Source organism: Haliotis rubra, unplaced genomic scaffold (assembly GCF_003918875.1).
Source record: "Haliotis rubra isolate DU_JTF1 unplaced genomic scaffold, ASM391887v1 Scf780, whole genome shotgun sequence".
NCBI classification, from domain to species: Eukaryota; Metazoa; Mollusca; class Gastropoda; order Lepetellida; family Haliotidae; genus Haliotis; species Haliotis rubra.
Window position 1 is genome coordinate 183,462 of NW_025767502.1, and position 12,471 is coordinate 195,932.

A 12,471-nucleotide genomic window follows, 5' to 3' on the forward strand; every position below is an offset into this window, starting at 1 on the left:
AGCAAACGCTTTAACCACTTGGCTACCCCACCACCCCTTTTGGGAGCTGAATCTAAGTAAAGACTTAAAACAACTTCCACTGAACGCTGCCATGATAGAGATATCCTTGCAGAAATCTCCACTGCTTGCAAAATCATACTTTAAATCTGGGAATTGCAGCCTTATGGAATGACCAATACATAAACAAACCAATTTTGGTGAAATTACAAAAAATCCTTCATTTAACTAATGATGCTACAAACATTGTTCTTTGAAGAATTTGATGCCATGGGATTCATGGGAAAGTGTGCAGATTCCTGATGTGACTCTTGTTCTGGACCTACAATCTGTGTCATGCAGTGATCCTAATCCAGTAGCTGTCTTGTTGACAACAGCAGTTGAAATTTTGCAGCTGTGACGATAAACAATATCCCCCTCACTCATAATCCAGTCACATGATCTTTACCTCTCTCATGTAAGTAGTTCAGTGCCAGACAGATCTCGGCGCCATAGAACCTGGCATGTTCTTCTGGCAGACGGCGCTGTCTTTGCATGTGGAACATGAGGTCACCGCCATTGACAAACTCTATCACAAAGAACAGCCTGGGCAAAATAAAAAGTTGATTACAGAAATGTCATACTGGCCAAAGACATATCTTGAGACCAGACATTGACATTTGGCGCCTATGGTTTCATTGTTCAGTTTCTAGCTTGATTTACAAGAAAAATGACAAAAAGGTTTCCTCATGTCTGATGTTATTGATATTTGACTATCCACTTCTTTCTGACGGAAACATAAGACGGAAATACAGTGGGAACCACCTAAGTAAAGACCGCTTAACTAAACAGAGTTAGCAGCCATATGACTCATCCCACCGGGTACCCATTCACTGCTGGGTAAACAGAGGCCATTCATGAATAAACTCACTTGCCTAAGGTGAGACCACATGTGTCATGTGTGCTTCGTTGTGGGGCAGGACTGAAGTCCTAGAAACTCTCAGGAGTCAAGCTTCCAAATACGGTCACCTATCCAAGGACTCTCTGCGACTAACATTGCTTAACTTCAACTGATTTGTGACCCCGGCTCTATGCACAGGACCACACACCACCACTAGTCTGAAACTAGTCTAATAAATATAGCTTCCCTATGCTTAAACACTCCTGTAGAGGAACTGGGTCCCTTACTACAAAGCAATTGTCCGAGCCTTAGTCTATGTCACTGTATGGGAGCTATATTCCTGAATGGTATTACATGATAGAATGACCTTCACCTACCTGCTGGGAGACTGGAAGCAGGAATGAAGTCCTACAAGGAAGGGGTAGTTTGTGGCAGTTTCAAACACGTGTTTCTCTGTCTGAACCCAGTCGATATCCTACAACAAATCACAGCAGAGGTCAACAGATATGAAAGAAAACAAAATATTGCACACATTTTCAAGACCATCTGGTTTTCAATTGTCCAGGAGAGTTGACAGCAACATTACATAAATACATCTAGACAGCAGATTCATTGTGTTCCAAGGATGGTAACCTGCATGCATTGTCCCATAATGGGCACCAACCTGGTCCCTATCAACTGTGCCCTGCCCCAACCATACAGACCCTCATGTTCCTGACCCGTCCAGTCTCTCGTGTCTTTGACCTTTGGTGACCTCACAATATAGATCCAGGGTTTTACATGACGCGCAAATGTTCGTCCAGTACACACAAATGAAGAGAATGGACACAGAAAAAAAATTCATTGTGTCCTGACAACACATCTATGACTTTGCTAAGTGTTTCAGAGCAGTTACATGCATCATTTCATCCATCAGTCCACATGATCAATGATTCATTCCAGGCTCTACAGAAATTATCACAAAGTACAGTTCTCTACACTGTTACTTCACAGGACCCTCATATTGCCTGCAAGGACCACTAAAACTAATAATTGGGGTTCCCCGTGACCTCCATGTTCATGAGTCAAGGTAAAGCCCACTAGATCCCCATGTCCTTTACTCTGACCTACAGATCTTTATGTCCCTAACCTCATGTGACCTCGATAAACAGACCTTCATGTCTGTGACCTCAATAAACAGACCCTCATGTCAGTGACCTCACCCCTATGTCCTTGACCTTCACTGACCTCATCATCATTGACCAACTCCTTCTTTATGACCTTCATGGCGTAGATACGTTTGCTCCTCTTGTGTTCCACCTGCAGCACTTTGGCGTAACTCCCCCTTCCAATCACACGGAGCAACTGGAACTCATCCATTGTCATTTGCTTGCCATCATCACCTGGTGATGTCTGTAATAGGCAATAGTGAGTGAGTGGGAGCGAGAGAGAGAGAGCGAGAGCGAGAGAGAGAGTTTAACACCTCTTTGGTTGGTTGGTTGGTTTGTTATTTAACACCACACTCAGCAATATTCCAGCTCTATGGCCGCGGTCTGTAAATGATCAAATCTGGACCAGACAATCCAGTGATCAACAGCATGCACATCAATCTATGCAAATGGGATATGATGACATGTGTCAACGAAGTCAGCGAGCCTGACCACCCGATCCTGTTAGTTGCCTCTTATGACAAGCATGGCTTACTGAAGATCAATTCTAACCCGGACCTTCATGGGTTGCAACACGTAATAACAGAACCCCAATGGTTAAAGCGTTCACTCGTCATTCTGAAGACCCAGGTTCGATTCCCCATGAGTACATTACATGAAGCCCATTTCTGGTGTTCCCCGAGGTGATACTTCTGGAATATTGCTATAAGCAGCGTTAAACCACAATCACTCACACACTATTTCAAATGAAGGACTATCAATCTTTCCAGCTACATGAGATATTATGTAACAATATAGAAATATGCACAATACTTACATCAACTTGCACAGTCTGTAAATAAAACAAATGTGGCTGTAATATGTGGATATGTGGAAATAGTCAACTGACTCTATTCAGCTAATTCTAGCCACTCTTATGAACAGTCTTCTGCAAAATACTAAATAATTGATTACCATCATTATAATCTTGTATGATCAGAGAGTATAAACATCAAAGAAAATCATCCCCCACTTTCAAATGTTAAAGATCAAAGGAACCATGATTAAAAAAGGCCTCATTACAATATGTTTCTCGAGATAATTTTGATGGAAACTGTCAGAACTATTCTTACATACAAAAGAAAAAACCCAACAAACACAGTTCTTTCAAATTCCTATCATAATAAATTAAAAACAAACAAACAAACAGAACAATTTTTGTCTCTATATATATTTGAAGCACTGGTACGCAGGATCGTGAGATCATTTAGCCAGCAAATCAAGCGCAGATATCATTTTCAGCATTATATAAAATATGATAATATTCAAAATGTATTTCCTCCAAAAGATGACAGCCCCTCTCCACCTTCTGCAGTTAGATCCTGGCTCTATTGTTTCATTTTGAAAGATCCTTCATTACAATTTATGCATGAGTATTAATCATTTATTGTTTCACTGGAGATCACATATACATTGTATTTGAAACTGTGTATTCTAGAAACCATCTGTGAAACCCATTGTGTACTTGAGAGTCAGTATTTGTTTATTGTTATGGATTCAAATTTTCTTCAAATTTGATTTTGATCCAGTGGAGGCAAATCACCTCTTAGGGGAATCAAGTACATCACAGGATAGAAGTAATCATTCGCTATATCACGAGGCTACATTTGATACTGATTGGAAAATAGGTTCAATGATGATAATTGCAAATACAAATGACAAGAGTCACATGGGTTGAACAAAATTAGAAATGCACTTCAAATCTAATGAGATATAAAGGTGTTTACCAACATGGTGGAAAATGCAGAATAATGTCGACAAGGGGAGATAAGCAGTGATGTGACCCACAAGAAAAATGGCTGACAATATTGAGGAACAGCACAGCATGCAGATACAGGACCAGACATTTATCATAGAGGCATCTACACACTTTCTGTGACCCTCCCAATGTGCTTTTCATTTCAGCCACACTCGTCCCAATGTCCACATAATTTTCAAAGAATAGTTTTATCAATATCTAACCACACAGTTGTCATCCCAACCCCATTGTCAATAAAACCTTTCCTGATTGGCTTTATTCTTATGCTCATTCTCTCACCTGAAAACCCAACCTTAATCTTACCAGTTCCATCTATATTCATCCATCCCAGTCCTTATTCTCTCTACCCATTTTTACAAAACAACAATGATGAATTCTCCTCTGTATCCACCTTATCAGGATTATCTCTCCATTCTCTATCTACTGATCCAATCCCCTTCCCCTAAATGTCTCTGCCTTACCCAAACACTATTCACCTCACAATTCCCATTCACTTATTCCCTCCACACACCAAAGCCCAGCCGCTTCTAAAAATCCATTGTCTTCTGTACCCTGACGCCGACCTTGACCTTGACCCCTCACCCATCTAATCCCCATCCAATTCTCTATCCCATCCTATGATAAATGCCAGGTCCCTGGTGGGAACAACACAACACACAGTGAGTGGTCTATATCCAAGTGATATGTTGTCTAAGGCTGCACATTCTCTGCCAAGTCCATGTACCATATAGCATGAATAGCATAGCTGTCTGACAAACGATGGAGAAACTTCATCACTTAAATCATTTAAACATGTCTACTGTGGATATTGTTACTTAAACTTAAACATATCTATGAAATATCACATACCATATTTACAGTTTTACATACATATATTTATGAAATACCATCATCAGCTTTTAACCAAGGTACTAAAAAAAGATTTTTAATTTAAGTGATTGAGTCAGATACTAATTAGAACAATAATTTAATCACATCACTTGACACACATCACTGCCTGTCAGCTTGCTGTTGAATTAGAAAGATGGGTCATCAATTTTGTACACATGTACTAAGGGGTACTAAATATATTGAACAGAATTATGCTTAAAATTATGGGAGGGGGGTGGGTTCCCCCCACTGATTGAGTACATGACATGCAGGGGGGTCCACTTACTTTGTTCATAAATCTTGGGGGGGGAGGGGGGAGAAAGACATTCACCTTGTACATGCTTCTCCATAAAAATCATTATCATCACCCCTAGCCATAAATTATGAACGGCCCCTAATCATGCATAATGTGGGATTCGAACCAATAATCTTCAAATCCCAGCCCAAAGTACACAACTCTTCAGAGTGAACTGAAACATCTATGAATACTAGCCACTGTGCACATTTGAGAGCAAAAACTGAGAATTCTCCAACACCAATTATGTATAGAAATGTGACAAATATTCCATATTCACGCTAACATATATAAACTTGCATCAAAAATGAAACAAAAACAACAGAAATACACATAAAACTACTAAGCTGTGAATGCTATTCCCTTGAATAATCATAAAAGCTCTGTGCTGTCAACACAAAAAAGCAAATAAATATTGTGGAAAGCTTGCACAGAACCAGACTGTGTATTGACAAGGGAGATAACTCTCTACCTCAGTAAAAGCAGGTGTTTCTTCCTCCTCCTTCAGGAAAGTACAACAGAGAATACATGGTGTAGACAGTTGAGAGGGAAACAGTACTTTGGTCATAACCAGTGCATTAAAGGGGGACTCTCCCCCTTGAATCATAAATATCAAAGGACAAGACACAGTGGTTCAGCTGACAAAAAGGCTTGACTTCAATTGATTGTGTGTCTTTCTAAACCACAATGGTTTCCATGAGCAAGTACATTAAATGTTATTCTCCTGTCACAGGCAAAAGGATCTTGTGTGTTTCCTGACAAACTGTGGAGTCCCCCTTTAAGGTATTCTAAACATTCAGAACAGATGTGTCATAGAGGGTGAAAATATTTTCAGGAAATTTATGAATTCATCAGGTGGTGTTACTGTTTCTAGTCTACAAAAAGTACTGAAGAGATTTTGTTCCAGGGCCCTAAAAGATATCGTACAATGTATACCCTGCTTCTCTGAAACCTGTTCTGTTTCATTCATCATCCTCGGTAGGCTTGATTATCCTGTGCATTACATCTCCTTCTATAATAATTACTGGCAATTATCACCCATTCACAACCAAAGTTTGTGACGTGACGGCCCCCATCTGTTTCTCCAGTCACTGGCTCCCCACAGGCACATCAGTGCACTTACATTTTATTGTGTTTATCAAATTCATCTCAAACAACGGTTACAGGGAATTGGTCCAAACACAATGGAGACATAATGCACTTCATTACTATGGATGTGAATTCCCAACAGATCATTCTAATATCTAGTCAATGTTAGTCCGTACATACCTCCTTGCCTGGCTCGTAGGATACAGTGTTAGAGGCTGCTCCTGAAACTGAGTGAGGGGGTGAGTTGAGTTTTGACATTACCTGGAAAATGTCATCTCAAAAAAAGGAAGAAACAGTGATGAAGATGACATATGTTTCATCACTTTGATCAAAAGTCATAGGTAACACACAAGAATCATGAATGGAGCTACTTTTGTTTATTATAAATTTTTATACCTGGAAAAAGTACATGTTTCACATGTTGCCTTGTTAGCATGTTATATGTGTGTTATTTATTGTATGAAAATAATTTAATCATTTTATCAATGTTTGAGCTCTGTTCTTTACACAATAATTCCCTCATGGGTAATAAAGTATTGTCATTGTCATCTCATTTCTTGGTGTTTACAAGACATGGAACTACATATTAAAGCTTATCCTTGCTTCACTAAAGGATGCAACTCTGCAGTCCGTAAATAATCAAGTCCAATTAGTCACCTCCCACATAATTAAAGGGGACACATGTCCTGACCCTGTTAACTGATGGGTTCAACAGACAGGTAGCTCCACTCACCTGAGACATTGTTCTGATGGGAGTTGCCGTTCTCTTCAATGCCGCTGCCAGCACCGCTGTTACTCTTGTCACTGTCGTATGCTGGGCCCTGTAACGGCTCCTGTGAATACAGACATTTATTACATATTTGAGCAGTGTATGAAATAAGGCCCGTCCGACAGCCCGAGACGGTCTAGATTTCTGACGGACAGTCTAAATTTACAGCTAGCCAGCCCGATGGTCTGGTAAAAATTGTAGATGTTCCATATATCTGTAAATTCACCATATATGGTCTGGTTAAATCCATTTTGGGCTGGTAACATTTTGAGGTTACCAGCCCTGATGTCTGGCTGGGTTTTTGGCTTATTTCATACACTGATTTGAGGCATATCATATTTTATTTCGGAAACAAAATGAAATAACTGTTGAAAAATTGTTCAGTTTTTAATACTGTATTAATCTTTGACAATTTATATTTGCTATGTAATTCTCAGCTTCATTTGTTCAAATCATAGACAGATTATCATAAACAAAACAAAAAATGGTATGAAATTATTCAGTATTTAATAATTATCTTTAATAATTTATATTTGCTATGAAATGCTCAGCTTCATTTGTTCAAATCATAGACAGATTGTTATAAATAAAACAAAAATTGGCATGAAATTGTTCATTATTTAATAATTATCTCTGGTAACTTATATTTGCTACATTGGCCGATAAAATCTCCATATCGTCAAGAGATTAGTATATAATTAGTGGACAACTACTCACAGTAATGATGAAGTACATTTTCATTTCACTGGGACAAAACATTTAAAATAATCTACATGCATAGTCTGCATGCGCACAGATGTTGTATGTCCCAAACCAGGGGAAATAACTCTCTTGAAAAACCACAAGACTAAAACTTATTTATGAGGATGTGCATTTTCAGAATGGTGGAAATAACAAGAGGTAAACTTATCATAACTGAGCAGTGATGTCATTTCGGCCTAATAGGCTGTTTAAGATGTTTTACTTACCACTGGCCCACCACACGCTTTCTTTACAAGTTTGTGGCAGCGTTTATGCACGAGGAGTTTACACTGGATACACTTGAAACCTTGACGACCCAGCCCCCAGATCCGGTCTGTACAGAATGAGCAAAACGCCTTCTGCAAGCAACAATCACAAACTGAACAATATCATATACAAACCTACAAAAAGAGTCAAATATTTTTCAGATATTTTTCAAACATAGGGTATTTTCGCCCATGACGTCACTTTGTCATTACTCTAATACAATTATCAAGTTGACATTCATGGTAAATTCAATAAGTGATTCTGTGCTTAAGATACTAAGTTGAAGTGACGTAGGGTTTAACATCACATTGAGCGAGTTTAGTTATACGCCACTTTTAGTGAGTGAGTTTAGTTTTACGCCGCTTTTAGCAACATTCCAGCAATATCACGGCTGGGGACACCAGAAATGGGCTTCACACATTGTTCCCATGTGGGGAATTGAACCCGGGTCTTCGACATGACAAGCTAACCACTAGGCTACCCCAACGCCCAACATCACATTGAAGATGGTCGACAGTGTGTGCATGCATAAGGGTGAGAGTAGGTGTGTAGACACAAATTAACATGGATAACCCACAATCAGACATAGTATAATGATCTGAGACAACCAGTCCGTGTTTCATCCCCAAAATGCTGAGTACCACGCAGGGTATTAACAAGTTTCATCTTTTCATATGTTTCGGCATGACATGACTGAAGACCAAACCAGAGACCTGCTCCATGAATGTGGTCTGAATAAATCTAGACTTGTCTTTGACATAGACTTCAGCTTCCTTCACTGTGATTTCTTTTATTAAAAACACTCACAATCAAATAGTTAAAAATTTAAGGTATCTAGGCTGCAGCCATTGTGTAAGTAGTAATCCTTATTCCAATTTATGGACCCGTGAAGGTCCGTGTTAGAATATTGGCCTTCAGTAACCCATGCTTGTCGTAAGACGCAACTAACAAATCACATGGTCAGGCTCGTTGACTTGGTTGACACATGTCATCGGTTCCCAATTGCGCAGATCGATGCTCTGCTGTTGATCACTGGACTGTCTGGTCCAGACTCGATTATTTACAGACCGCCACCATATAGCTGGAATATGGCTGAGTGCGGTGTAAAACACACTATTCCAATTTATGACTTTGGAAAAAATACATGATTCAACAAATAAGAACATACTGAGTAATGAAAGCAGGCAATCATATCACCCATTTGTGTGAAGAGATCCTCTCCCACTTCCAAGTATCTGTATACAGTATCACAGCATACTACACTACATATTGGTACAGTTAACCTAACAACTAGTTATCATTACATAGAGGAAGTCATGTTCAGTGTTTCAGTTTCATCTGTTCAACTCAGTCAAGCTGGAAATCCACAAGTAACGGTTGCATCACTCACAGGAAACATTAAGTGTGGGTAAATACTTCAAATCTCAAAATGTGCTTGAACACATGGTTGCAGGACAATGATATTATGAATTTAAACCAAAGGCATGGATATGGTATCAACGGACCAAACATGGATCATAATCAGAGTGGATCATAGATTTGAACCCAACATCTTGGGAGATGAAGGAATGCAGTCATAAAACATTTGTTATTTTTTACATGCATATTGACAGTGAAGGTTATGCAAAATGGTGAAGTTTAGTGAGTGAGTATGATTTTATGTAGCTTTTAAGAATATTCCATCATGGCAGGGGACACCAGAAATGGTCCTTCACACATTGTATCCAGTTTGGAAATTGAACCCAGATCTTGGAGTGAGTGAGTGAGTATGGTTTTACACCACTTTTAGCAATATTCCAGCAATATCACAGCGGGGTTACACCAAAAATGCGCTTCAGACATTGTACCCATGTGGGGAATCAAGCCGGGTCTTTGGCATAACGAGCGGATGCTTTAACCACTTGGCTAAACACCCCCACCCACCCCAGATCTTGGATATGACGAGTGGATGCTTTAACCAATAGGCCCAACAGTGAATTTTAACAAAAGCAATATAATTCTTTGGAAACAAAATATCAAATAAGGTGGTATTATTCAGTTGTCTTACCCTGGAGAAGCGTTTGGGCTGGAAGAGGTGGCCGTTAACTCTGTACAGCTTCCTCCATCGCCGAGCTCCACGTCGGTACATGTTTCCTAACAACAAAAACACATGAACACTCCTAAATCCTTATTTGGGAAATCTATTTAGAGATTGCTGGGATTGTTAACAAAAAAGTTCCACTTCCATATATCTTGTTTTCCAGAGTCGATATCAGTCTACCCGATGAGCACATGGACAAACAGTGAACAAATTTATACGACATAAGCTGTACTTAAAACTTGCAAAAGGTGAGTAAGAGTGTTAACCTGACTGACTTTCCCGTGACTATATCTCCCTCAAAGTATGTCGGATGAGGAAATACATACAATGAAATCCATATAGACAAATTTGAAAAGAAAATCACCCAGACAAGGCCTTGAGTAACCTACACTTGAGATGAAGGACGTTATTTCGCAAACATAACTTGATTTCCCAGAAGTATTAACAGCACATATTGTTCTATCAATATTCTTACCATCATGGAAAGCTCTCACTTATCAGAAAGAAAAACACATAGTTTTGCTATTTATTTCCTTCTATGATCATCCAACCGAAATAGAAGAACTATAATAATGTTTCGATATATACACAGCTTATTTCACTGTGATGAGTGAGTGAGTATTGCTTTACGCCGCTTTTAGCAATATTCCAGCAATATCACTGTGGGGGACACCAGAAATGGGCTTCACACATTGTACCCATGTGGGGAATCGAACCCGGGTCTTCGGCATGACAAGTGAATGCTTTAACTATATTTCTATTTCACATGAACCAATACTTTCAGAGATCACTTCAAAATACAGGTTTTTAAATTTAAAAATTCAAAAATCTGTGTTAAATTTGAAAGATTAAAAAAAAAAAAGTAACAAAAAACATGCCTAGACTTGAGGTGTCAAAGCATGCTTGTCAAACTAGTTGAAGAAAATAATTTCTATTCAAACTAACTTTTGTCATAACAGACAAAACAACAGACATTCCTTTATTTCCTTTCAGCAGTTTATCTCCTAGCCTTGTGGTTAAAACTACAATTATGTCATCTTTCATTGGATTAGCACTAAGAGCAGACTCAGGAAATGGAGAACAATAGCAATCACTTACGGTCTTCCCCAGCACATGGCATTCCTGGCCTCTCCGGAACATTGGGGAATACTGAAACAAATTTTTGGAAAAAATTAAATCGACATGTGGCACAGAATTAGTGAGTGAAAAGGAAGAATTTGTTAATTTTGTTGCCAGCTAACAGCTGAGTCATTGTCAAAGAAGAACTTGTTCCCTGTAATGGATAACCTGGTAGCTTGGTCAAGTGGTAAATTTTAGAAAAACAAGGTTATTTTCTAATTTTCCAAATCACACAAAATTGAAATGGCATGCACTGTCAATATGCCTTGCAATTTGTCAGCCAAAATAATAACAAGAGCAGGGCGAGATTAAAGGAACTTGATTTGACTCGCATTAGATTCATGGTAAGTCAATACATGAAGGTTGAAATTTTGTGACATGCAAATGGTTCATGTAAAACATAGACCCATCGAGGCATGAAAAGATATTGATTTTAAAAAAGACAAAGTGTGTAAAATGAGAGACGATACACAACTAGACATACAGTTCACAATTTTCATCTATTCCAAGATAAGAAATACATACAAAATAGCTAGGGATGTGTTCTGTCCCGAAATCACCCCCATCAGCCTAAGTAGCTCGGGACGTGTTCTGTCCCCAACTCACCCCCATCAGCATATATAGCTAGGGATGTGTTCTGTCCTTAAATCACCCCCATCAGCATAGGTAGCTTTGGACGTGTTCTGTCCCGAAATCACCCCCATCAGCATAGGTAGCTGTGGACGTGTTCTGTCCCAAAATCATCCCCATCAGCATAGGTAGCTTTGGACGTGTTCTGTCCCGAAATCAACCCCATCAGCATATATAGCTAGGGACATGTTCTGTCCCGAAATCATCCCCATCAGCATAGGTAGCTAGGGACTTGTTGACATATCGACAAATCTGAAAAATGATGTGGACATCTTCCAAAGAAAGCATTATGACCTTACCATGGAGGGTGATCTCAGAGTCCTTGTTCAAGTCATACAGTCTGATGGCCTCAGTCAACTCGATCTGCGAGGATATTGTGCAAGGGTCCCCTGAAACACAGAGCTGGAGTCAGTCTGACATATTTGTCAAAACATAAGACCTAAGTCAAATTTTGTTTGTTTGTTGTTTAACATCACACTAAAAAATATTCCAGCTATATGGTGGCGGTCTGTAAAAAATCAAGTCTGGACCAGACAATTTAGCGATCAACAGCATGAGCATCGATCTACACTATGGGGATACTACGACATGAGTCAACCAAGTCAGCAAGTTTGACCACCTGATCCCGTTAGTCGCCTCTTTACGACAAGTTTGAGTTACTGAAGGCCAAGGTCATATATTAACATGATTAAGCACTTGGTACCAGGTCGAGTACTTGGGGTTCTGGTACCTAGACTGCCCAAATAACATGAGCAACAATCCATGGAAGAGAATATCGATGCTATGTG

The 12,471-nt window shown here is 39.3% G+C and overlaps 1 protein-coding gene across 4 annotated transcripts in view; it reads right to left on the reverse strand.

The window, feature by feature from the left end:
* The window catches only part of LOC124260911 (protein kinase C iota type-like), a 28,164-nt gene extending 16,096 nt beyond the window's left edge, over nt 1-12,068 (reverse strand). For 3 of the 4 annotated variants that reach the window (XR_006894214.1, XM_046695233.1, XM_046695232.1), the window contains exons 1-11: nt 11,983-12,068; nt 11,033-11,083; nt 9,902-9,987; nt 7,815-7,946; nt 6,811-6,910; nt 6,258-6,304; nt 5,461-5,490; nt 2,843-2,857; nt 2,105-2,269; nt 1,255-1,352; nt 446-582 (exon numbers count right to left, since the gene is read on the reverse strand). Coding sequence is in view for 3 of the 4 variants with exons in the window: in XM_046695233.1 (XP_046551189.1) it covers nt 446-582; nt 1,255-1,352; nt 2,105-2,269; nt 2,843-2,857; nt 5,461-5,490; nt 6,258-6,304; nt 6,811-6,910; nt 7,815-7,946; nt 9,902-9,987; nt 11,033-11,054 (832 nt within the window). In the remaining variant the exon portion in view is untranslated. The remainder of the gene's footprint in view (nt 1-445; nt 583-1,254; nt 1,353-2,104; nt 2,270-2,842; nt 2,858-5,460; nt 5,491-6,257; nt 6,305-6,810; nt 6,911-7,814; nt 7,947-9,901; nt 9,988-11,032; nt 11,084-11,982) is intronic. The other variant, XM_046695234.1, reaches the window with a different exon arrangement.
* Nucleotides 12,069-12,471: the final 403 nt, after the last annotated feature.